Genomic DNA, 23,839 nt, shown 5'->3' with positions numbered 1-23,839 from the left:
AGGTGACGTGATCCAGCCCCTGCGGAAGCAGGTGGAGCTGCTTTTCAACACGCGATACGGTGAGCAAGGAGCCGGGCAGGGTTGGGGGTATCTGGGTGTCCCTCCAGCTGCCCTGTTATCAGAGGGACTGACCCCCCCGGCCCCCGGCCCAGCTGCTCCCTGAACAGGGAGGAGCCGGGGGGGCTGGGGCACTGTAGGGGCTGCTGCCCAGCCCCCTCCTCAGCTCCAGACATCCCGCTTGGGGAGACTGAGGCACTGCTGGAGAACCCCACCCTCTGAAACACAGCACTGCTGTCTCCTCCATCAACACACTCACACTCATGGTCTGCCTTAGCCTCAGTTGGGAGAGGCCGCTGTGTCAGCTGTAACTGCCCCTCTGTCCCCCACAGACACCCTCATTCAGGGTTCTCAGGAGGATGCACGCATGGCAAGATCTTTCCTACTAGAAAGGCAGGGGAGAAGCCTACTCTTCATTCAGCCTCTGTGGTTGGCCAGGCGCTGGCAAGGTGCTTCACACACCTTCTCCCATCCCGTCTCACAAAAATCCCTGTGTCCTAATACCCATTTTACAGATGAGGGAAATCGAGGCCTGGGGAAGTGCCATGGCTTGTCTGAGGCCCCCCGACTAGTGAGTGGTAGTGCCTGGCCTGGCCCTCAGATCTCTCCAGTTCACGAGGCATGGTGTTGGGCCACACAGGGGGTTGGGGTTATTTATGGTGGCAGAGGGACCTTCCAGAGGGCCTTTCTGGCAGCACGGGGACGAGTGGACTTGGGTGGAGCCGATACCAGGTTTCACCAGCTGTCAGTGGTTTCTCCTGCGCTGCCAGGGCATGAGGGCGTGGACTGAACGTAAGACTGAGGGTCCCGCTGACTTGGATTCCCATCCCCGGGACCTGAGGGATCCCGGGACCTGAGACAAGTCACATCCCCTCTGGGCTCTGGGCTGCTTACCCACAAGACTGAGGCTGACAGTACTTAGCCTCTCAGGAGGGTCAGGAAGGTTCAGCTGAGGGCTGAGTTTCAAAAGGGCTCCGGCCCCCATGCAGACATGGGAGGTGGGAATCGAGGCTCGTGGCCCGTAGGTCTGGGTGGCCCTACAGCAGCCGTATCTCTCCAGCCAAGGCCATGGGCGTCTCGGAGCCTGTCAAGGTGCCCTACTCCAAGTTCCTGATGTACCCAGAGGAGCTGTTTGTGGTGGGGCTGCCTGAAGGCATCTCCCTCCGCAGGCCCAACTGCTTCGGGATCGCCAAGCTCCGGAAGATCCTGGAAGCCAGCAACAGCATCCAGTTTGTCATCAAGAGGTAAGGCCCAGCAGGGTCCACAGGAGCCGCTTCAGGCTTGCCCAGCACCAAGGAGAAGTGCCAAGTAGCTGTTTTCCTCTTTAGATTGGGGAAGGCGTTTTTTTTGTTTTGTTTTGTTTTGTTTTGATGATAGGGCACTAGATGAAGTTTGGCCTCAATCGTGCAGGTACAAGTTTGCCTAGTCCCAGCCGAGGCCTGAAGGACCTAAAGCAACCAGATTGATGCCTCTCAGTCCCCAGGAGAGCAGTCCCCAGCTTGCCTGGATGTAAGACAGGAATACGCCTACTGGCTCATTCTGAGCATCCTCTGGGGGTTGGAGGCATCAGAACTGACAATACCCCATTTTCCCTGGATTAGAAAATCGGGCATTGACATTTCAGGTGTCTTCTCTTTCCTCAAGCATCTAGTTTTCATCAGCGAGGACCCAAGGAGCTCCATTGTATCCAGCCTGTGTGCCCAACTGAGATATAAAGTCCCTCTGGAGGAGATGGAGGCAGCTATTGAATTTTTAAAAGAGGAGGGAGGGCCTGGGGGTGACCTGTTTCGCTCTTCTCTGTGTTCCTGGGATGTCTTGTAAACTTAGGTTTGGTTTGGTTGAAAGTAACAAGAAAGGGGATATTTAAAGGTTTGCTCTGCCCATGGGAGTAGATGGCCCCCAAATTGGGAGACTCGGGGTGTCCTTCACGCCTAGAGTGGCAGGTTGGCATTGGGGTGCAGGGCAGGGAGCTCTTGTGGAGCCTGGCTTGCATCAGATTAAGCAGGGAGGGTGGTATTCCACGTACAGATAGTGGATACGTGATTCTTTCCTTCCACAAATGCACCTTGAGTGCCCACCATGTGCCAGCAGTGATGCATCAATGAATGCCACTGAGTCCTGCTGTTGAGTTGGCTGACCTCATCAAATAAAATCCCAATATAATATCAGGTAGAGATAAATGCTGTAACGCAGGTTAAAGGGGCAGAGAGGGGCAGGAGGAACCTCTCGATGGAGGGGACATCAGAGCAGAGACCTAATGATGCAAGCCTTGCAGATATCTGGTGGAAGAGCACTGAAGCAGTGGGAATGACAGGTGCCAAGGCCCTGAGGCAGGGACATGCTTGTGCCTCTCAAGTCTAGCAAGGTGCCAGTGTAACTGGTGCGGATTGAGCGAGAGAAGAGTGTGAGTGGTGAGACACAAAAGGTAGAAGGAGCTGGATTATACAGGGTCTTGGGCTGGCGTAAAGGGTTTGGATTTTATTTCACATGTAATGAGAACTCACTGGACGGTTTTGAGAAGGGTGGGACCAGTAAGAAGGCTGTACCTGGCCCTGAAGACACAGTGGCATCTTGGACTCAGTAAAGGTGCGGTGGTGAGAAGTCATCAGATTCAGGCAATGTTTTGAAGATGGAGCTGGTAGAATTTGCCAATGTATACGATGTGGGTGTGAGAGGAAGAGGGGCTGAATGACTGAAGGTTGGGGACTGAGCAGCTAGGATGGTGGTGATGCCATTTTCCAAGATGCCGATGATGAGGTTGGAGGTCAAAGTCAAGAGCTGAGGGACTTTCCCTGCAGTCCAGTGGTTGAGACTCCACACTTCTGATGCAGGGGGCACCGGTTTGATCACTGGTCTGGGAACTAAGATTCCATATGCTGCACAGTATGGCCAAAACATAAAAAAAAAAAAACAATGTAAGAGTTGGCTCTGACTTTTGTTATGTTTGCGGTGTGGGGGAACCTTGCAGAGAGGGATGGCAGGTGGATTACGGGGCTCAGACACAAGGGAGCGGTTGGGGGGGCAGACAGAACGTGGGAAGCTATCAGCGTCCAGGAGGAACATAACACGTGGGGGCCACTGGCCTCATCCATCTCCTCAGACTGAGAACTGGAAGTACTTGGGTGGCTCCCAGACTCGTGGTTCTGAGTCTGGCTCTTCCTATTCCTCCCCTTGACCTTGGGCAAGCTGCTCAGGTGTCAGGTGGGGCACACTGTACCATTTATAGGGTGGCCCTGGAGGTCAAGGCTTAGCAAAGGGCTTGTCACACTCAGTCAAGATGGTTTGGAGTTCTTTGTGGTTTTTTTAGTATCAGGTTTATTGAAGTTTAATGTTACCCTTTTTAAATGTGCAGCTCTTTGATTTTTGGCGAGCTCGTACAGTCACATGACTACCTTCAAAATACAAAGCAGGACTTCCCTGGTGGTCCAGTGGTTAAGACTCCGTGCTGCCAACACAGAGGGCGCAGGTTCGAGCCCTGGTTGGGAAGCTAAGATCCCACATGCTCTGTGGCATAAGCAAAAGATTTAAAAAACAAATAAAAAATTTTTAAAAGATACAGAAGCTTCCCTTGTGCCCCTTTGCTGGCTACCCCAGCTCCCGGCAACCATTGATCAGTTTTCTGTCATTTTGCCTTTTCCAGAATGTCATATAAATGGCATCATGCACTGTGCATCTCACTGGGTCTGACTTCTTTCACTTGGCTTTTGAGACTCATCCATGTGGTTGCCAGTATCAGGAGTTCATTTCTTAAAATAAATGTATATATATACACCAGATTTTTAAATGAATTTAAGTAATCCCAGTTTCCTGAATGCCAAGCGGAAAAAATAATTCAAGTAGAAAAGAGTGATTAACTCTGTCCAGTGGGACCTTTGGGATGTTAAGATTAAGGACTAGTTGGGGTGATTGTAGGAGATAATTGGAAGAGAGAGATTGAGCACTTGAATATATTTATTTTATTTTGGTATTCCTCCTTTTAAAAAGTTAGCTAAAAATACTATTGAGAATATTAGTAAAAAAAAAATAGCCACTTCTTACTAATTTTACTTTTAAAAAGGGTACATTTTTTTTTTTTTTAAAGGGTACATTTTGGATGGAGATGTAAATGTTCTGAAATTAGCTTCCCCGATGGTGCTCGTGGTAAAGAAACCCCCTGCCAATGCAGGAGACCTAAGAGATGTGGGTTCAGTCCCTGGGTCGGGAAGATCCCCTGGAGAAGGAGATGGCAATCCACTCCAGTATTCTTGCCTGGAAAAAACCGTAGACACCAGAGGAGCCTGGTGGGCTAGTCCATGGGGTCACAAGGAGTCGGACAGGACTGAAGCGACTTAGCATGCACCCAAGCATGGCTGCATGAACAACTTCGTTGAATATACTAAAACCTGGGACTTCCAGTGGTCCCCTGGTTAAGACTCTGAACTTCCCATGCAGGGGGCACGGGTTCAACTCCTGGTTGGGGAACCAAGATCTCGCTCCTGGCTGGATCCTCACAGCTGCCGGATCTCACACCCCCAGATCTGTCGGCAGGACCCTGCCTGGGGCACGGGGACCCCAGACCTGGACTGTCCGGAATCAGGAGGGCCCATTGCACAGATGTGCAGACTGAGGCCCAGAGGGCAGAGCTGGGGAGGCCTCGAGGGGCCTTAGTGATAGCCCCTCTTGTGTTTTGCAGGCCTGAGCTGCTCACAGAAGGAGTCAAAGAGCCCCTCTCGGACAGCCAAGGTACCCTGCCCAGGGTCACGGGCTGGGCTTGGGAAGGGTCCCAGGCGTCTGCCACCGCCCCTCCTCCTGCTTCCTCCTTCCTGGTTCCGTCTCCCCTGGCATTCCCCCACCACCCTCCCCACCAAGTTTGTCCCCACCAGATGCCAACCTCTGTCCCGGGTCCCAGGAGCTACCCGCTCACCCTGGCTTCTCTCCCCTCCCCCAACGCCCCCAGAGAGGGATTCCGGGGACCCTCTTGTGGACGAGAGCCTGAAGAGACAGGGCTTTCAAGGTAAGGTTGCAGCTCAGGATGGGGTCCCCTGTCCCAGTGCCATGACCTTGACCTGGCCTTGGAGGGCCAGGCTGGGGGTGGGAGGGGCTGGCTGCCAACCTCAGGGCCCCCCGAGGAGGGTGGTCTAAGCCATGTGGGCAGGCAGCCAAGCAGGGCTGTAGTGTATTAGCTCTAGGGAGAATCTCCGCCAGGCATCTAGGGGTTCAGGGGACAGTGGGGTGTGGGGTGAAGGAGCCGCTCGCTGTCAGTCTGGGGAGGCAGCTGACCTGCCTGCTTCATGTCAGGCAGCCGGCCATGCTTCTTCGTGCTTTGAAATCAGAGGAGAGGAGTTGCCGAGGGCAAGGAGGATTCTCCTGAAAGGGAGGACTGTGGCCAGGCCGAGGAGGGGTGGAAGGACGTGAGTGTGGAGGGAGAGGGGTGGAGGATGGGGCAAAGCCTGAGCTCAGGGCTGAAGGGGGGACCCTGGGTAAGAAACAGAGGGCCAGGGAGGCTCCGTCCCATCCCTCCCGATGGTGGGGGCTGGTAGGACTGCTCTGCCTTTTGGTTGAGATCAGATCAGTGGGCTGCCCAGGTGGCTCAGCGGTGAAGACTGCCTGTCAACGCAGTGGACGCAGCTTCGCTCTCTGGTCAGGAAGATCCCCTGGAGGAGGAAACGGCAACCCACTCCAGTTTTCTTGCCTGGGAGATCCCATGGACAGAGAAGCCTGGTGGGCTACGTACAGTCCACAGGGTCTCAAAGAGTTGAACGTGACTGAGCATGCGTGTGTGTGTGCGTAGGATCAGTGGGGGCTGCCGTGACTGAGAGCAGCTGTCCACGTGCACGTCAGAGCAGCTCTGGACAGTGGCTAGAAGTCCCGCAGGGTGGGTCTTCCCCAGGTGGGCCCTGTGACTCTAAGGAGAAAGTGAGGTCAGCCAGACCAGAGACAAGAAGGGCCAGCCCGTGGGGGTGGAGGAGCATGGGGTCCTGGGCCCCAGATCCCAGAAGGGCACCTGCTTAGCACCAAGCCTCTCACTCCTCCCCAGGCCAGAACTTTCTATGATGGGAGAGTCAAGTCTCTCACCTTACCCCGTGGCTGTTCATACTCGGCCCTTTTAGCAAACTGAGGTCCAACTACCCAGAGACCCATCCCCTCCCTCCAGCCTCCCCCCACCTCTCTTTGCCCACAAGGCAGTGTCAGGCTCTAATGTCCCCCAACATCCGGGGGCCTCATGGCAGGTGGACTAATGGGCTTCTTAGCAAACACCCTCTGGGTGAGTGAGTGAGTGACCGTGGGAACTGCCAGGCTGGCTCCCTGGCTCCACGGGGTCATGGTCAGTGACCTCAGCTCCCTGCTTAGCCTCCCGCCTCCCTGCTGACCCTGACCGAGGCCCCGTTCCACTCTTCGTGATGCAGGGCTGCTCCCTTTCGTGGGGTCTCGCCCCTCCAGATCTGGCTATTGGTGTGGTTTTCGAATGTCAACAATTAATTTCCGACTCATTGCTGTCGTCGCAACAGTGTGAGTCCTTCCGGAGCAAACACACATCCCCGTCAAGATGTTAGTGCTGGAGTTCTCCGAGGGGCCCCTCCAAGGAGCTGATAATTGCCCGAGAAGGAGTTCCCCATAATTAGAAAATCATATTCTGTGAAAGTCATCAAGTGCCTTTTCATTTAACAGCCCAAATCCATAATTGTTTTTCACTTGGCAGAAAATTATGACGCCAGACTCTCACGGATCGACATTGCCAACACACTGAGGGAGCAAGTTCAGGATCTGTTCAATAAGAAATATGGTGAGCCCCAGGGCGCCCCGGCCAGAAGGGAAGAGAGGTGGGGCCATGGTCTCCTCTGGGAAGACCACTCAACCCGCATGCAAACATTTCTTGAGCACTGGGACTTCCCTGGTGATCCAGTGGTTAAGACTCCACACTTCCAATGCAGGGGCCGCAGGTTCAATCCCTGGTCAGGGAACTAAGACCACACATGCCACGGATGTAGCCAAAAAACATTACTGCTGCAGCTACTACTACTACTAATAAAACCACTGGATTATTTAAGATGGTAAATGTTATGATATGTGAATTATGTCTCAGTAACACCGAACAGACAAGCTGAAGCAAAGGCGCAAACCAGGGGTGACATGAAGACTCAGCAGTTCTATACTTAATGAATGTGGGGCTCTGAGTTTCCTAGGAGCCAGAGCAAAAAGGGAAATGAGACCAGTTATACCATTCTGATGCAAAGAGCTGACTCATTTGAAAAGACCCTGATGCTGGGAAAGATTGAGAGCAGGAGGAGAAGGGGACGACAGGGGATGAGATGGTTGAATGGCATCACCGACTCAATGGACATGGGTTTGGGTAGACTCTGGGAGTTGGTGATGGACAGGGAGGCCTGGCGTGCTATGGTTCATGGGGTCGCAAAGAGTCAGATGTGACCGAGCGACTGAATTGGAACTGGATACCATTCTCAGTGTCCACGAGATAAAAATTAGTTTATTGCCCCGAAAAAGTTCAGCTGTTTCTCCTTGTCCAAGACGTGGGAGATTTCCGCAGGCTTGTCTTCGTAAGTGGGCTACCCGGGACACTGAGGGGTGTCCAACCCTTGGTCCAGGAGGATGCTTCCGTGGTGCACCCTGCCTAGGCAGGGAGCCATGGATATTCATGTCAGCCTGACAGTGGGTCAGCAGTGGCCTCAGGACAGCCCCCAGGCTGTCAGCACAGGCCCTGGGATGGACATGCCACTGCTGTCTGCAGAAGGTGGGCAGCAGAAGTGAGGCCAAGCCCCAGATATGGAAAGAAGGCCCTGAGGTCCGAGCCACACCCTGGCTGGCTTCCCTGCTCCCACATGCGATCTGCCCTCTCTGGCCAGGCCAATCCAGAGCCAGGGTGAGGCGGAACCTCACTGAGGGAGGAGGGTCAAGTGTTGTAGGGAAGGACCAGGTGTGCCCACAAGGTACCATCTGCAAGATGGCTTTCAGATTCTCGAGCTGTGAGGCTGACACGTTAGGAGCAGTCTTCTCCCCAGCAACTATAGCCACACATCCCCCGCCTGCTCCTCAGCCTGGCTCAGGCACAGACCCACTCCACAACCCCCTAGGCCCCCCACTTCCCAGTCCCCTACTGATTGTGCCTGTCTGTAGCGCTACATGATACCTCCCATTCCCCCATGTACAGGGGTGTATCACACTCATATATGCAGAGCACCCCCGGCTGCTGACAGCACACCAGCCCTGCCTGTGGCTCCCGACAACACTTCTCTGTCCCTCTTGTCCGCAGGGGAGGCCTTGGGTATCAAGTACCCAGTCCAGGTGCCCTACAAGCGGATCAAGAGTAACCCTGGCTCAGTCATCATCGAGGGGCTGCCCCCGGGGATCCCGTTCCGGAAGCCCTGCACCTTTGGCTCCCAGAACCTGGAGAGGATCCTCGCGGTGGCTGACAAGATCAAGTTCACTGTCACCAGGTACTCAGGGAATGGGGGAAGAGAGTGGAGGCAAGGGCCAGGAGGGGCCTCACGTCGCGGACCCTTGGCCTGGCCTTCGGGTGATCCTGCCCTTCCGGCGGGACAAGGCGGCTTTCCCAGCACCACCTGGATCCTGGGGGTTGGAGGAGGGGGCCCCGCAGGCCAGCTGGGATGCACAGAGCCCCAAAGAGATGAGACTAGGTCCCCCGCACCCCCATACACCATAGCAGGGGCAGCCTTCATGGGCCCCGTCTCCCTGCCTCGGTGGCTGCTCACTGCACTCCTGTTCCCCTGGGAGAGAGGCCTTTGGCCCATGTCAGAGGGGAGGAGACCGAGACAAGTGATGTGCATGGCGCTGCGGAGCTGGCAGGGCGGCGCCAGCAGGAGACCCTGCTCCACCTGGTGCACAGAAGCCCTGCCGACCGTCCCAGCGTCCCAGGGTCCCGAGGTCCCGTGCACACAGAGCCCCAGACATCCTGTTAAATGCAGTTTCTGGGGAATTCCCTGGCTGTCTGGGAATTAGGACTCGGTGTTCTCACTGCCAGAGTCCCGGGTTTGATCCCAGGTCAGGGAACTAAGATCCCACAGGCCACACCATGCAGCCCATTTCCCCCCTGAAAATTGCAGATACTGGTCCAGGGCAGGCCCCACACATTCCTTGCAAGCTCCCAGGCTCTCGCCTGACACTCCTGTCTCTGTTTCTTTTCCAGGCCTTTCCAAGGACTCATCCCGAAGCCTGGTAAGAGGTGCTGGCTATGGGAGGGCCACTTGGCGTAGAGGGGCAGGGGCGGGCCATGGTGCTAGGGGCAGCGGCCAGAGCAGAGCTCACCATGGGGCGCAGCTTCTGGGGCCCTGGAGCAGGAGCCCCGCCATGTCTGCCCTGGGAACTGACCCCGGGGTTGGGGAAGCAGGAAGTAAGGTCAAGTTAGAACCGGAACCCGGTTCCTGCAACGCAGAAAGGGATGATGGTGGGCCACAGGTGACTTTTAAGCTTCACCCAGCCAGGATTCAGGAGAGAAGGGCCCGGCTGGGTCAGTGACCCCCAACTTCCCCCATGAGGGTCCTTGCTGAGCGGATAAGGTTGATGGCAGGTGGGTTCCTAACTTCAGAGAGAGGAGTGTCTGCGTGGGAACCTGCGAGCTTGGTGGTGAGATGTGGGTAAGCGTTTACCCACTTTGTAAAACGCCTCTCCTGGCCCTTCTCAAGACATCCACTCCCGTCCATCCTCCCCCACGCTATGTCCTGGCCCTCCCAAACCCTGAATGAGCAGATGCTGTCCCCACGCAGGTGACATGATCACCCGATCAGCACCTAGGGATGGCCCAGGCGTCCGAGGAGGTGGCTGCCTGTGCTGAGCCCAGAGCCTTGCTGCCTCTCCTCTCCTACCCAGGGCCACTGGCAGCCCCAGGCCCTTGGGGAGGCTGTGCTGGGAACATAAAGAGCCTGCAGTACAGGAATCTGAGGGCTTCTCGGGTGGCTCAGTGATAAAGAACCCGCCTGCAATGCAGGAGATGTGGGTTCAATTCCTGGGCCAGGAAGATCCCCTGGAAAAGGGACTGGCTACCCACTCCAGTATTCTTGCCTGGAGAATTCCACGGACAGAGGAACCTGGTGGGTTACAGTCTGTGGGGTCGCAAAAGAGTCAGACAAGACTTAGTGACTAAACAACAACAGGAATTTGATGTTATGGCCCCGGCCACGTCACTCACCACCCGTCTCTGTGCACCCTGACCCTCCCGCCTGGACCTACTCCCTGCGCCCTGGCCTGGCTTGGTGGGCTTCTGGGAGGGCGTGACCTGGAGGGATCAGACTCACCAAGGTGTATAGTGATTCGGCAGCTGCCGTTGGCTGCAGGGACCCCCAGGAGGAGAAGCAGAGGGAGGGGTGCTCAGAGAGGGTTTCAGGAGAGGAAGGCTTTGATGGGACCTTGGGAGAGCCGGACTGGAGAGCCAGGAGGAGAGGGAAGGAGAAGCAGGTGGTCAGATGGGTGAGTAGGAGAGGTCCAAGGTCCACGCCCAAGGTGTTTTTCTAGAACTCTCAGAGGTGCCATCGGATGATGTCAGTAAGGTAGAGACAGTGGCCCTGGAGGAAACCTTGCCAAGACGTTTCTGGGCATCAGACCCAGTGCAGACCGCTTCACCTGGGTCCGTTTTACATGTGTTTCTGGAGGTCCTTCCTGCCATCGCCAGACAGTGTTCTGGGTACCATGGTTACAGCAATGGACACACACAGGAGGCATCTCGTTTACTCCTTCGATCTGGGAGTTTGGCACGAAAGTCCAACTTTCAGGGGGAAACTGAGACTCGCATCTCAGCGATGTGCCTGCATCACACGGCCAGCAGGTGGCCTGGCTGGCCTCTGGGCCTATGATCTGCAGCCGGTCGCCCCCATGGGGAGGTGGGGCCTGCGGCTGCCGGGGTCTGCAGGATAGAACACGGAAAGGAGGGCCCAGGTGCTCGTGAGGACATCACAGGCCCATGGATCCCCTTCTCATCGCATTCCCGGGCCCATCCCTGCCCTGTGACTGTGGCTGGGCTATGGACCTGCCTGGCTCCAGGGCCGTGGCCAGTGGCCTCTGGTCCACTCGCCTGTCCCGAAGCAGGGGCCCCGCGACCCCGTCAGCACTTGTACTGAATCAGCTTCAAGCTGCTGCCCGCCCCGACTTCTGTTTCTGCCCGGTAGGTGTCCGTGCTGGGCAGTGTCCATCCTGCTCCTACGAGCGGTGGCCGTGGGAGCAGACAGGCCTCCCTCTGCTGGAGAAACACAGCGAGGCGGTCCAACGGCCTCCCCCCTACACGCCCTGTGCTGCCCAGGGCTTCCTACCCAGGCCCTGTAGAGGCCTGAAAATACAGCAGCTCCCGGAGTGGGCATGTGTGTTAATGAGTTGGAAAACGGAGCAAGAAAACGTCATTTCTGACCCCTGATGTGTGCTGGGCTATGAGTTCAGCGCTTGGCCCTGTTACCTTTTTCTGTCCCTTGCCCGCCCCCCGCCTTTTTTTTTATTGTGCTGGGTCTTCACGGCTGCGCACGGGGTTTCTCTAGTTGCGGCGAACAGGGGCTCTGTGGTGCGCAGGCTTCTCATTGCGGTGGCTTCTCTTGTAGAGCACAGCCTCTAGGGCTCATAGGCTTCAGTACTTGCAGCGTGCAGGCTCTGGAGTTGTGGCACACAGGCTTGGTTGCTCCGCAGCGTGTGGAATTTTCCCCGACCAGGGATTGAACCTGTGTCCCCCGCATTGGCAGGCAGATTTTTATCCACTGTACCACCAGGAAAATCCTTCTGTCCCTTTTTATGGGTGAAGAAATAGGCCGAGGGAACTTCAGTGATTTTCTCAGGATGCCCAACCCTTAGTGGAGGAAGCATTGACCCCACACCTGGCTCCCTGCTCCATCGGATGCCAGGCAGGTGGCACGTCATTCAGAGCAGCCACCAAATAGTGGCAAGTCGGGCTTTGGGGAGAAATGCTGGGGGCAGAGAGGCAGCCAGCAGCCTTCACCTCCTTCTGGGGGTGACCTGTTCCATTGGTCACGGCTCGCCCTCCTGCAAGGGGGTTTTGATGGTGCATATTCCTGTTTGAGCAGCTTCTTGAATCCCAGCCTTTACCCCATGGCGGCCACCTGCCCCCCATTTCTCTGTGCCAGTCTGCCCACGCACCCATCAGCCTTCCCCGTAGCCCCTGTGTATGTAGAGAAAATCAAAGTGTTAGTCACTCAGTTGTGTCCGACTCTTTGCAATGCCGTGGACTGTAGCCCGCCAAGCTGCTCTGTCCGTGGAATTTTCCAGGCAAGAATACTGGAGTGGGTTGCCATTTCCTTCTCCAAGGGTATCTTCTCAACCCAGGATCAAACTCGGGTTTTCTGCATTGCAGACAGATTCTTTACCGTCTGAGCCACCAGGGAAGCCCCTTGGAAATGCTTTCTCTGCCCACATGGTACAGGAGAGGATGGCAGACTGCCTGGAAGAGGAGACGGAAATGTGGCCCTGGCCCCGGGCCTCGGAGAGGGAACTGCCAGTGCCTTTCCAGGCATTGACTTCCGGGCCAGGTGTCAGCCTGGAGGGGCTGGAGCTGGCCAGCTCTGCGCTTACTCATGCCACTTGTCACACTGGGCTGGGAAGGCGTCCAGGCTCCCAGGGGCCTCCAAGGGTTCACCAGAGGTCACTGGGTGCCGCTCCTGCCCCAGAAATGGCTGTTCCCAGACTGTCGGACAGTCACGGAAGCCTGATATGGACCAGCTCCCGGGGTTCCCAGGAAAATGGGAACAGGAGATCAGGTCTCAAGGGAAGGCGGTACGGCCACAAGCGCCAGAGCCTGGAGGAACGGGGGCTGTACTGGAGGCGGGAGCCCTGGGCACATGGAGGGGTGGCAGATAATGTATTTTGGGGTTGGGGGCGAGGCGGTATGGGGGCTGTGGGAGAGCACAGGCTGGCGCACATGCAGACCCAGACTGAGAGCCCTGACCCTTCTTACTAACCTTGTGACCCTGGGATCCTTGTTTCTCATCTCCAAGCCTCCACTTCCTCTTCGGTGAGATGGAGCTGGTCATACCTGCTTCCCCAGGTGATCTGGGTAGCTGAGTGGTGGGCAGCGGTGGGTCAGCCGTGGAGGACGGTTCCCCCTGCTGATGATTCAGAGACGTGTTTGTAAAGCTGTGAGTTCTGGACCAGCTGTGATGGGAAGGGCTCGGCCAGTGGGGTTGGCAGGCAATTTTGTTATTCCAGGGGGTCAGGAAGGCTTCCTGGAGGAGGTTCTCTCTCTCTCTTTTTTTTGCTGTCCTGGATCTCTATTTGCTGCACGTGGGCTTTCTCTATTTGTGGCGAGCAGAGGCTCCTCTTCATTGAGCTGTGGTGGCTTCTCCTGTGGAGCACGGGCTCTAGGTGAATGGGCTTCAGCAGCTGTGTCTCGAGGGTCCATCTCGGGCTCAGTCACCTTGTGGTGCGCGGACTCGGTTGCCCTGCAGCATGTGGGATCTTCCCGGACCAGGAGTAGAACCCGTGTCCCCTGCATTGACAGGCGGATTCTTAACTACTGGACCACCAGAGACGTCCATAAATGGCTATTCACTTTTATGATGATAATTTCTTCCAGATTTCCCCCCAAGCTTATTAATTGTATATCTTATGCTTTCTCTAAACTTACAAACACGTATGCTTAAAGCATAAGCATTTTCCCATGTCTTTAAATCACTTTATAATGCTCTGTCATCGGAGTGCATTGTAGTTAAATGACAGCCCTCTCCCCCAGGAGTGGACAGCAGGGCAACTCCTCACACCATGGACACCTAACATCTGCTCATCCGATGGTCTGCCAGCTACCAAGCCTTCCCATACTGACACATATGATCTCCTGCCCACCCCCCATAACCAGCCCTACAGGAGGAAACAGGCTCAGAGAGGTTAAGGAGCTCACTGGAGGTCACACAGCCCGCTCCCAGGCTCTTCCCACCACAACCGCCTATCCACACTAGATAGGTCTTTGCTGCCCCCATCTGGCTATCAGCATCTATAACATTGCTACTGCTGCTGCTAAGTCGTTTCAGTTGTGTCCAACTCTGTGCTACCCCATTGTCGGCAACCCACCAGGCTCCCCTGTCCCTGGGATTCTCCAGGCAAGAACACTGGAGTGGGTTGCCATTTCCTTCTCCAATGCATGAAAGTGAAAAGTGAAAGTGAAGTCGCTCAGTCGTATCCGACTCTTCTCGACACCATAGACTGCAGCCCACCAGGTTCCTCTGCCCATAGGATTTTCCAGGCAAGAGTACTGGAGTGGGGTGCCATTGCCTTCTCCAATCTATAACATTAGTCCTGTCTAACCCTTTAGGCTCACAGTCCTCTGAGCTCACTTCTTTGCACAACAGCAAAACGTTATTGAATGTCTGCCTTCTCTATGCCAAGCGATATCTGGGAATACAAAATAGAAAAAAAAACTCTGCCATCATGGTGCTTATATTCTAGTCAGGGAGGCAGATAAATAAGAACAAATAATATATTCAATAGTGATGAGTACCATGGAGACAAATGCAAAATTAGGACTTTCTTTCAAGAGCACAGTTTTAGAGGCTACCAGGAGTAAAGGCCTGAATGAAGAGAGGGTATAAGCCATGTAGAAATCTAGGTCAAGACATCCAGGGAGAAGAGTCCATCAGTGCAAAGGCCCTGGGGCCCTGGACATATTTTGAAAATAGGGTCAACAGGATTGCTTTTTATTTTTTTGGCCAAGCCTCATGGTATGTGGGATTTTAGTTCCAGGGATTAGACCAGGGATTGAAACTGTGCCCCCTGCAATGGAAGTGCGAAGTCTTAATTATTGGACCACCAGGGAAGTCCCCCAGCAGGATTTCTGAGTGTGGATGAGGGGTATAGGAAAGAAAGATCAAAGACGGCATCAAGACTTTGGAGGAGGGGGGTAGGTAGGATCTGAATGGTAGGCAGATTTGACACCCAAGTGGATAGGTTGGGAAGGCAGTTGGATCTGTAAACAAGAGAGAGTCCCATTTGGGGGAGACTGTGACTCAGGGGCAGAGCATTCAGCTGCAGAGAGCCCCACTGGAGACACGTGTATAACAGTCATGAAAATGGATCATAGTGGTGTTGGGCATGGACAGTCACGAGGGGTCCAAGGATGAACCCTGGGGCCCTTTGAGAGCAGAGGAGAGATAAGTGAATCCCCCCAGAGGGAGTGATGTCCTGAAAACTCAGTGACAAACTGTTGGAAAAGGAAACAGATCGCCCAGGCCCAGTGCTGCAGGGTCAGGTGCAGACCCAAGATGGGGCCGTGGGATGGAGCAGCCTAGGCGTCCAGGGTCGGCGCGGTCAAGAGCAGTTTCAAGGAGGCAAGGGACCTGATTGGAATCGTGAGCTCGAGGAGAGAATGAGAGGAAAGACATGGAACTCAGCAGGGTCAAGGGAGAAATGGGGTAGGAGCTGCAGGGTGGAATGGGCTTTAGCAGAGGGGTTTGGACATTGAATAGTGATGGTGTGATTTTTAGAGAAATGAGTGACCTAGTGGCAGAGCGGATGGGGAGGTGGCTAGAGGAGGGGCGTCCCCCTGAGAATAGGAGGTTTATGGGGGATGCTGAGACCATGTGCCAGATAGAGCCCCTCTGCCCAGAGAGGGACAGGGGAAAGGTGATAAGGACAGAAGACTGTATGTCCTGGGGTGGAGGGGTGTGGGAGGAAGGATTTTTGGAGTCAGGGTCCTAGGGGAAGGACTGGGAAGATGGGAAGGAACAGTCCCAGAAGAATGTATGACCTGGACACTGTGGAGAGGCCACCACTGTTGATGACCAAGAGGTTTAGACGTGGCTGGAGGGAGGAGAGGTTGTCAGGACAGGGAGGGTCAGGGGCTTGGAAGGTGTGTCTGCCAGCAGGTTGATCCCCGGGAAGTAGGACGGGAGCAGCCTGGGTTTCCAGAGCCCTGTGCAAGTTCAGTGCCTCGCTGAGCGCCCACAGCATACCTGGCCCTGGGCCTCTGACCCGAGGCTCATGGTGTCTTCACAGCAAGCCTGCAACATCGGTACTCTCTACATTCCCATTTTTGCTGCTGAGCACACTGAGGCTGAAGGAAGCAGTCAGGTAGTTAACACAGGGCCGTAGTCGTGCTCAGGGCCATTCCATTCTGGAGACTGGGCCAGTGGCGTTGGGCAGCGGGGGTGGATGGCAGCACCAGGGTGAGGCTGGAATCATACCCGGCCTTGACGTAAACACTGGTGACTCAAGCTCTCTCCCATAATATTGGAAGCTTTTTCTGTCAAGGAAATGATAGGGTTGGGTTTGTCTTGTCTTATCATTACCATGGTAACCACTCTTCTACCCACCGAGGTAGATGGGAGAAGGCAAAACTGGGGCAGCATGGGCGGCAGGACCCAGGGGTAGGTGGAATTAGGATCTAGAGGTGGCAGTGGGGAGTGAGGAGGGAGGGCAGAAGGTTCCAGCAGGGTGATGGCGGTATCCATCTTCAGGGCTGGATCTGTAGGCCTGCGAGAAACCCAGGAGCATGTGTGCAGTTGGCAGGACCCAAGTGGTGCCCAGAGCCTGTAGGGTGGCACTGGGGCTGGGCCCAGCCTGGTGAAGGTGGCAGCTGCAACCACAAACTCTGGATAGTGTGGAGCAGGCAGAGAGGTCCCAGGGCAGAGCCCAGGAGCTCACTGCCCTCCACGGGACCTTGAGGATGAGGAGCCTGTGAAGGAACAGAGGACGTGGAGCCCGAGGGAAGGAGGTGGAGGGATTTGCAGGTCCGAAGAGCTGAGTCAGGCAGCTCTTTGCAGATCTCAGATGACAGCAGAGGCCTAGGCAACACCAGCGAGATCAAGGAAATGAATATTCTAGAACCGATCTTGAAGCGCAGCAGTTAAAAAAAAAAAAAAAAAGTCTTGTTAGGTAGTGAGTTCTCTGTCACTGGAAGCATCCAAGCGGCCACTCACCTCGGGTCGCTGCAGGAGATGGAGGAAGGCTTTACCCATTGCAGCTACCTTTGGCTTGTGCGTGCCATGCCTGTCTGCCCAGAGTCCCAGCCCTTTAGAACCAGGAAGGGTGCAGACCCAGGGGCCTCCCCACCCTCTGACAACCCTGCTGCCCTGCTCACAGCTGTCTGCCCTGGCTGTCTTCTGGCCAAACACACAGTTCCCCTAGGCCTCAGCCAGCTTCCTCTTCTTTTGGTTGGATTCTTTGGTCTCCAGCAGCTCATCCTCCCTGCCAGCTTGAGAGAACTCAGTGGTGAGCAGCCAGGCACCCCCCTACTCCCACTTACCACCCGAGAAAAGGGGCTAGGGACCCCATAGTCAGAGCAGAGCTGCCGACTTCCTCTGTGAGACTAGCAAGTCCGATTTTGCCCTTGACCTGCACCACCCCCAGCCAAACCAGGGCTGTCTTGGGTGCCCCAGCGAGGCAAGAAGAAGAGGAATAAATAGCCTGTCGTGTTCGGGGGGGGCGGGCAAGGCCAAGAGACCGGCTAGGCCCGAGCGTGGAGGGCCTGGAAGGCCTGGCTTTGCAGCGTGGACTGGACCCTGCAGACCCGGCCTTGGCAAGCCCTTCCGCTGACGTCTCCACGGCCGGAGCCCGAGCACCCCCTCAGGCCAGGGTCCAAGCTCTGCTGGGCCCCAGCTTTACCTCAGAAGGGCCCCGCTCCATAAACCCTCCACTTGGCTTTTCATTTAAGGAACTCTGTCGGATTATATCCTGCTGAGAAAATATGACTTGCTGGCATCCCATCTGACCTACTTCCCACCCCAGTGTTGCCTGAGGCCCAGTTTGAGAAGCTCAGCTCTGGGTGAAGGGTCGGCCAAGGGGAGGGCTGTGATCCCTTTTGCGGGGAGGGTCCCTGTGGCTCAGACGGGAAAGAATCTGCCTGCCAATGCAGGAGATGCAGGTTCCATCCCCTCCATGGGGAAGATCCCCTGGAGGAGCGCATGGCAACCCACTCCAGTATTCTTGCCTGGAGAATCCCATAGACAGAGGAGCCTTGTGGGCTGCAGTCTGGGGGGTTGCAAAGAGTAAGACACGACTGAGCGACTAAAACTTCCATTTTTCATGAGGAAGGAATGTTCCCAGCCCCACATGGCACCTCTTGTCATTGTCCCCACTGGGGCCTCTTCTAGGTCTCCTGTCACTCACTGGGTGCTGGGAGGGGTGGGCTTTCCGGAAAAGGGGCTGATGTTGACCTCAGCAGAGGGCATTGGGGAAGGGACTGAATAGGAAGGAACAGGGGAAAGTCCCCTGCTGGCCCCACTCAGGAGCTAGGTGACCTTGGATGAATTAACGTACTGTCTCTGACCTGGGAAAGTAACCTCGCTATCTCTCGGCCTTGAGGTCACACGGAGCAGGGACAGCCTCCGTGGCCCACCCTCTAGCCTTGTCACACACACACCCCCCCTTTCTCTCTTCCCTACCCCACCCCCTCTCCACCCTTCCAACTCCGTCAGGCTCTCGAGAGCTCAAAATAAGATCGTCCTTTCTCAAGTTTCTAAAGATATCGCAATTCCAGCGCCAGCCACATGTTTCTCCACTTAATTATCTCTGCTTTTCTTTGTTAATTAGGCTCCAGTAATGATCTCCCTTCTGCCATCCCGGGAGGAGCTGGCATCTGCTGGGCGGGGCCCGGAGGCCTTTGTGGGCAGATGACTGGCTGCCAGGCCCAGAATTGGCCGGCTGCCTCCTTTCTTCCAGGCGAGGCGCCCCGTGGGCCGTGGAACAATGTGGTGTCAGGAGGCCCCGCCCTTTCCTGGCCTGTGGGGGCCCAGCGGGGGTCGCAGGCTGCCCCCCACCCTGCCCCTGGGGTGGTCGGTGGTGGTCCCAGCCCTGTTCTCCCCCAGCTCTGCCAGGGGAGGGGAGGGCTACCCCAAGATTCCCAGCAGTTGTTAGGCAGGGGGCTCAGGCCCCAGAAGGGAACAGTGAGGGGCTTCAAACTCTTCTGTAGCATTCCAGAAAACCTCACCGAAACTAGTTCCCCAGCTGGGACCACCCAAGCCGACAGGAATAACCAACGCCTTTATTTGGACTGGAATGGGATCAGCTCTGGGGTCACCAGGCACCTCGTGCCCAACCGAAGCTCTCTGGCTGATAAATCCGTCTTTGAGCCACAGAAAGTGGAGGCCTGGTGGGGAGGGGGGCACAAAGGATGGCTCAGCACACGTTGTTTCCTGGGTGGGCTGGATCTTGCCAACCTCCAGGGAAAGAAAGTAAAAAGTGTTAGTCCCTTAGTCATGTCCAACTCATTGCGATACCACGGACTATAGCCCACCAGGCTCCTCTGTCCATGGATTCTCCTCACAAGAACACTGGAGTGTGTTGCCATTTCCTCCTCCAGAAGATCTTCCTAAACCAGGGATCGAACCCAGGTCTCCTATATTGCAGGCAGATTCTTTACCGTCTGAGCCACCTCCAGGGTCTGGTGGCAAAAGAGACCTTTCGGTGGTGGGAGGTGGGGATGGGGACACAGCCCTAGCCCTCTGCAGTCCCCCTGCAGGCTTGGGGACAGGACAGCACAGCCTGCAGAAGGGACCCTTCAAGTTTGGGAGCAAAGGGCCAGTTACTTAGTCGGTGAACAGTCTCGAGGTGTCTGCTGGACCGGGCACTGGGCTGAGGGCTTCCCTGGTGGCTCAGATGGTAAAGAATCTGCCTGCAATGTAGGAGACCGGGGCTTGATCCCTGGGTAGGGAAGATCTCCTGGAGAAGGGAATGGCAACCCACCCCAGTATTCTTGCCTGGAGAATCCCTTGGGCAGAGGAGCCTGGAGGGCTGCAGTCCATGGGGCTGCAAAGAGTCGGACACAACTGAGTGACTGATGCTTTCACTTTCTTCACACTGCCTCGTGGGATTTACATTCTGGTGTGGTTGCAGAGAACAGACGATGTGCGAAGGATCAAGGGTACCAGGTGTTGAGGGCTGAGAAGCAGATGGGAGAGGTTGTGTTTATTTTTAGGGAGTCGCAGTGGGTTGATATGAGGGTGGCCAGGGAAAGCCTGTGAGCAAAAGCCTGAAGGGGGCAGTAGAGCCAGAGGGTGCGCAGGGAAGAACCTTGCAGGCCAAGTACAGACTGCAGAGACCCTGAGGTCCCCTGCCAGGGTGGGAGGTGGGGTGGAAATGGGAGAGAAGGCCGATTGTGGGCGCTGGATCAGGATGCGACCCTTATTCCAAGGGAGCTGGGAGCCAGTGCAGGCTTCGGAGCAGAGGAGAAACAGAATCCAGTTTAGGATCTAACAGGACCCTTCAGGCTGCTGGGTGAGGACACGCAGGGAGGCAGCAGGGGGCGATGTAAGGAGGTGGTCATAGCAACACATGCGAGGCCCTGGGGGTGGCTGCAGCCATGGTGAGTTTTTGACTCTGGGCAGAGTTTGTAGCTAAAACCAACAATTTGCTTGCTGGTAGGGGCTGTGAGCAAGAGGATAGGTAGGGGGAGTCGAGCTTGACCTCAGGGATTTGGAGTGAGCTTCTGCAAGGATGGAGGTGCTGGTAGGTAGCTGAGATTCGGAAGATGCAGGAAGAGGTGCCGGGGTGGGGAGTGGGGGAGGTCTCAGGCATGTTTGTGGCTTATTAAGTCTGGGGGCTTCCCAGGTGGCTCAGCGGTAAGGAATCTGCCTGCCAGCGCAGGAGACACAGGAGATGTGGGTTTGATCCCGGGGTCAGGAAGATCCCCTGGAGGGGGAAATGGCAACCCACTCCAGTGATCTTGCCTGGAGAATCCCAAGGACAGAGGACCTGGCGGACTGCAGTTCTTGGGGTCACAAAGAGTCGGACAGGACTAAGCATGCGCACACATCTCCAAGAGCAGTTTGACGTACAAGCAGGGGGCTCAGGGGAGCGGTCCATACTTGATATGTCATTTGGAGAATCACAAGTGCATTGCTGGTAATATTTGAAGCCCAAACGGGGACTTCCCTGGTGGTCCAATGGTTAAGACTCCGCACTTCCAATTCAGTGGGGCACATCCATCGTCCGGGAACGAAGATCCCACACGCTGCCTAGTGAGGCCAAAAAATAAAAATACATAAATAAAGCCCAAACAGAATGAGATCATCAGAAATGAGTGGACTCAGCAGGTCAGGACCCCGGTACCTTCAGTCTTTGTAGGTCAGGAAGAAACCGGGAGGAGCCAGGAGCGGGTGGTGTCCTGGGGGTGAGTGGAAGAACCCCCTTCTCCCTGGGAGGAGGCCCTTCTCCCCTTGTGACCCTGAGGGTCCCACGGCCCAGAGACGTGGCTGAGCATCTTGCAAGGAAATCAGACGTCAGGCCCTGAGCGACAATGGCTTTTCAACAGGCCCCAGTCCCCACAGCTTAGGATTATAGATGCCCCACAAGGTGAGTGGGAAGAGGCTTCCTCTCCGCCCCACAAAGTAGAGGAGCCCTGGATTTCCGTTGTCTGTTTCATGAAACAGCAGGTTCCCTATGACTTCTCAAGTGGGGACCCGGGGAGTGCAGGGCTGGGTGAAAACTCCGGCAGAGGGTCTTGTTCACCAGGGGAAGGAGGATGGATTTGCCCCACAAACAACAGAAGCCCTCAGCGAGTTTAAAGCAACAGAAGGACATGGTCAGATGGACAGTTTAGATAAGTCTGAGTGGCTTGCAGAGCAGAGGGTGGAATCGGGGAGGCCAGCCGAGAAGTTCTCTCCGCATCAAAGGTGACGGGATGTACCTGGATTTTGTTGTTGTTTGGTCACTAAGTCACGTCTGATTCTTCCCAACCTCATGGACTGTAGCCCACCAGGCTCCTCCGTCCTCCATTATCTTCCGGAGTTTGCTCAAACTCATGTCCATTGAATCAGTGACACTATCTAACCATCTCATCCTCCACCGGCCCCCCTCTCCTCTCGCCTTCGGTCTTTCCCAGCATCAGGATCTTTTCCAGTGAATCAACTCTTCGCATCAGGTGGCCAAAGTATTGGAGCTTCCGCTTCAGCATCAGTCCTTCCAATGAATATTCAGGACTGATCTCCTTTAGGATGGACTGGTTTGATCTCCTTGCTGTTCAAGGGACTCTCAAGAGTCTTCTCCAATACCACAGTGTGAAAGCATCGATTCTTTGGCCCTCAGCCTTCTTTATGGTCCATCTCTCACATCCGTACATGTTTACTTGAAAAACCATGCGTGCTAAGTCGCTTCAGTTGTGTCTGACTCTTTGCAACCCTATAGACTGTAGCCTGCCAGGCTCCTCTGCCCAAGGGATTCTCCGGGCAAGAATACTGGAGTGGGTTGCCATTTCTTCCTCCAGGAGATCTTCCCAACCCAGGGATCGAACCCACATCTCTTCCGTCTCCTGTATTGGCAGATGGGTTCTTTACCACCTGGGACACCCTGAAAAAAATATAGCTGGAGGCAAAGGGGCGCAGAGGGTGGAGTTTCCTGTGGCTGCAGTAAGTCAGTGGCTGAAAGCAGCCCAGGTTCATCTCCTTGCAGGAGTAGTCAGGGTGTCCACATGGCGGGTTCCTTCCAAGGGCTCTTCAGGGGAATCTGTTTCCGCGTCTTTTCCATCTTCTAGAAACTGCCTACCTTCCTTGGCTTGTGGCCCCTCCATCTTCAGAGCGTGTCCATCCAACCTCTGTTGTCCCCTCTCCTGCTTTTGACCTTGCCTCCTTTTTCTAGGGACTCTTGTGATTACATTTGGGGTCCACTTGAATAATCCTGCATCATCCCCCCATCTCAAGATCCTTAAGGGTAGCAGCATAGTCCTTCTGCCATGTGAAGAAACAGGCTCCAGGGATTAGGGGATGGTCAGCTTTGGGGACCACTATTCAGCCGAGGTTTCCCTCCTGAGTGACCGTGTGGGAGGGTGGGGTCAGGGACCCACGAGATGGGAGGAGGGACAGGTTTGAGGGAGGCTTGGGCAGAGACTGGGCGGGGTGTGCAGAACAAAGGTGCTCGGGGAGGCAGGTGGAAACATGGGTTTGAGGTTATGGGTGCAGAGAGAGCTGGACGGGGTAGAAGGAAGATCTGGTTCCTCCCCACGTGCAGAAACTGAGTCGTGATTAGCCTTCAGTATGATTTCAGAGCCTCTACCTGTCCTCGGAGCCTCGGCAGAGAGGCTTACTGCCAGGTGGTCAGTGATCTGGGATGAATCGTGGCTCTCCTGCTTACTCCCTGTGTCACCGGAGCAGGTGGCTTTCTCTCTGTGCCTCGGTCCCCCCATCTGCAGGAGGGAGATGCTCCTAGGACCAACTTCCTAGTGTTGTCGGAAGGATTAAGTGAATGCATGCCGAGGTCTAAGAAGAGTGCCTGGCACGTGGGAGTTTAATTTCTTGGACAGTTATTTGCCGAGTGCTTGTGATGCGTCGGCCGTTGCTGTGGGTGCTGGGGCTGTAATCGTGAACACGTGCAGACAGACCACACGGTCGGCCCACAGGAACATCTGTTCTCAGGTCCCTGGCTGCAGAGTTCACCGATGTTGTAGGGTAAGGATCGTGGCCTCAAAATACTTCCTTTCTCCCTGGCCCCTGGCACAGTGGAGCCCCAGCCTATGTGGGTCAGCTGACTGCCTCTGCCCATCTTGCCCAAGTTGGGCGCTGATGCTCTGCCAGTCACACTTAGTGGGCAGCCTTCTGCACCTGGCCAGTTGTGCCCACATGTCACAGTTCAGCTTAGGCCTTGTTGGCCTTGGGACCATGGAGGAGGGAAGGGGAGGGGAGAAGGAAGGAAGTAACTTCCCTTGGGAAGGGCCATGAGTATGTCCGCTCCCAGGACCGTCCATCCAGGATAGACGCCCCCCGCCACCGCCCCAGGAAAACCTGATGTTTGCTCTGCCCAGCCTGGCTTGCAGGTTCAGGCTGCAAGCGAAGTTTTAATTTACAGTTAAAAGGAGCTGCAAGAGAATTTGGGAGGAAGCCCTCTGTCAAGCTGCTGGTCTGTTCTCAGGTGGGAAAATGGC

General features: G+C 55.5%; 1 protein-coding gene across 1 annotated transcript in view; it reads left to right on the top strand.

Moving 5' to 3' along the window:
• Positions 1-23,839, top strand: part of GTF2IRD1 (GTF2I repeat domain containing 1) — an 80,738-nt gene that overhangs the window by 37,469 nt on the left and 19,430 nt on the right. The window contains 7 exon segments of the mRNA XM_010854280.1: positions 3-59; positions 1,118-1,301; positions 4,730-4,779; positions 4,994-5,050; positions 6,737-6,820; positions 8,306-8,489; positions 9,200-9,228. Coding sequence (XP_010852582.1) covers positions 3-59; positions 1,118-1,301; positions 4,730-4,779; positions 4,994-5,050; positions 6,737-6,820; positions 8,306-8,489; positions 9,200-9,228 — 645 coding nt within the window.

Source organism: Bison bison, unplaced genomic scaffold, assembly GCF_000754665.1.
Source record: "Bison bison bison isolate TAMUID 2011002044 unplaced genomic scaffold, Bison_UMD1.0 scf7180017864340, whole genome shotgun sequence".
In the NCBI taxonomy this organism is placed as follows: Eukaryota; Metazoa; Chordata; class Mammalia; order Artiodactyla; family Bovidae; genus Bison; species Bison bison.
The sequence above is the reverse complement of the archived record's forward strand: the minus strand, read 5'-3'. Positions and strand labels throughout refer to the sequence as shown.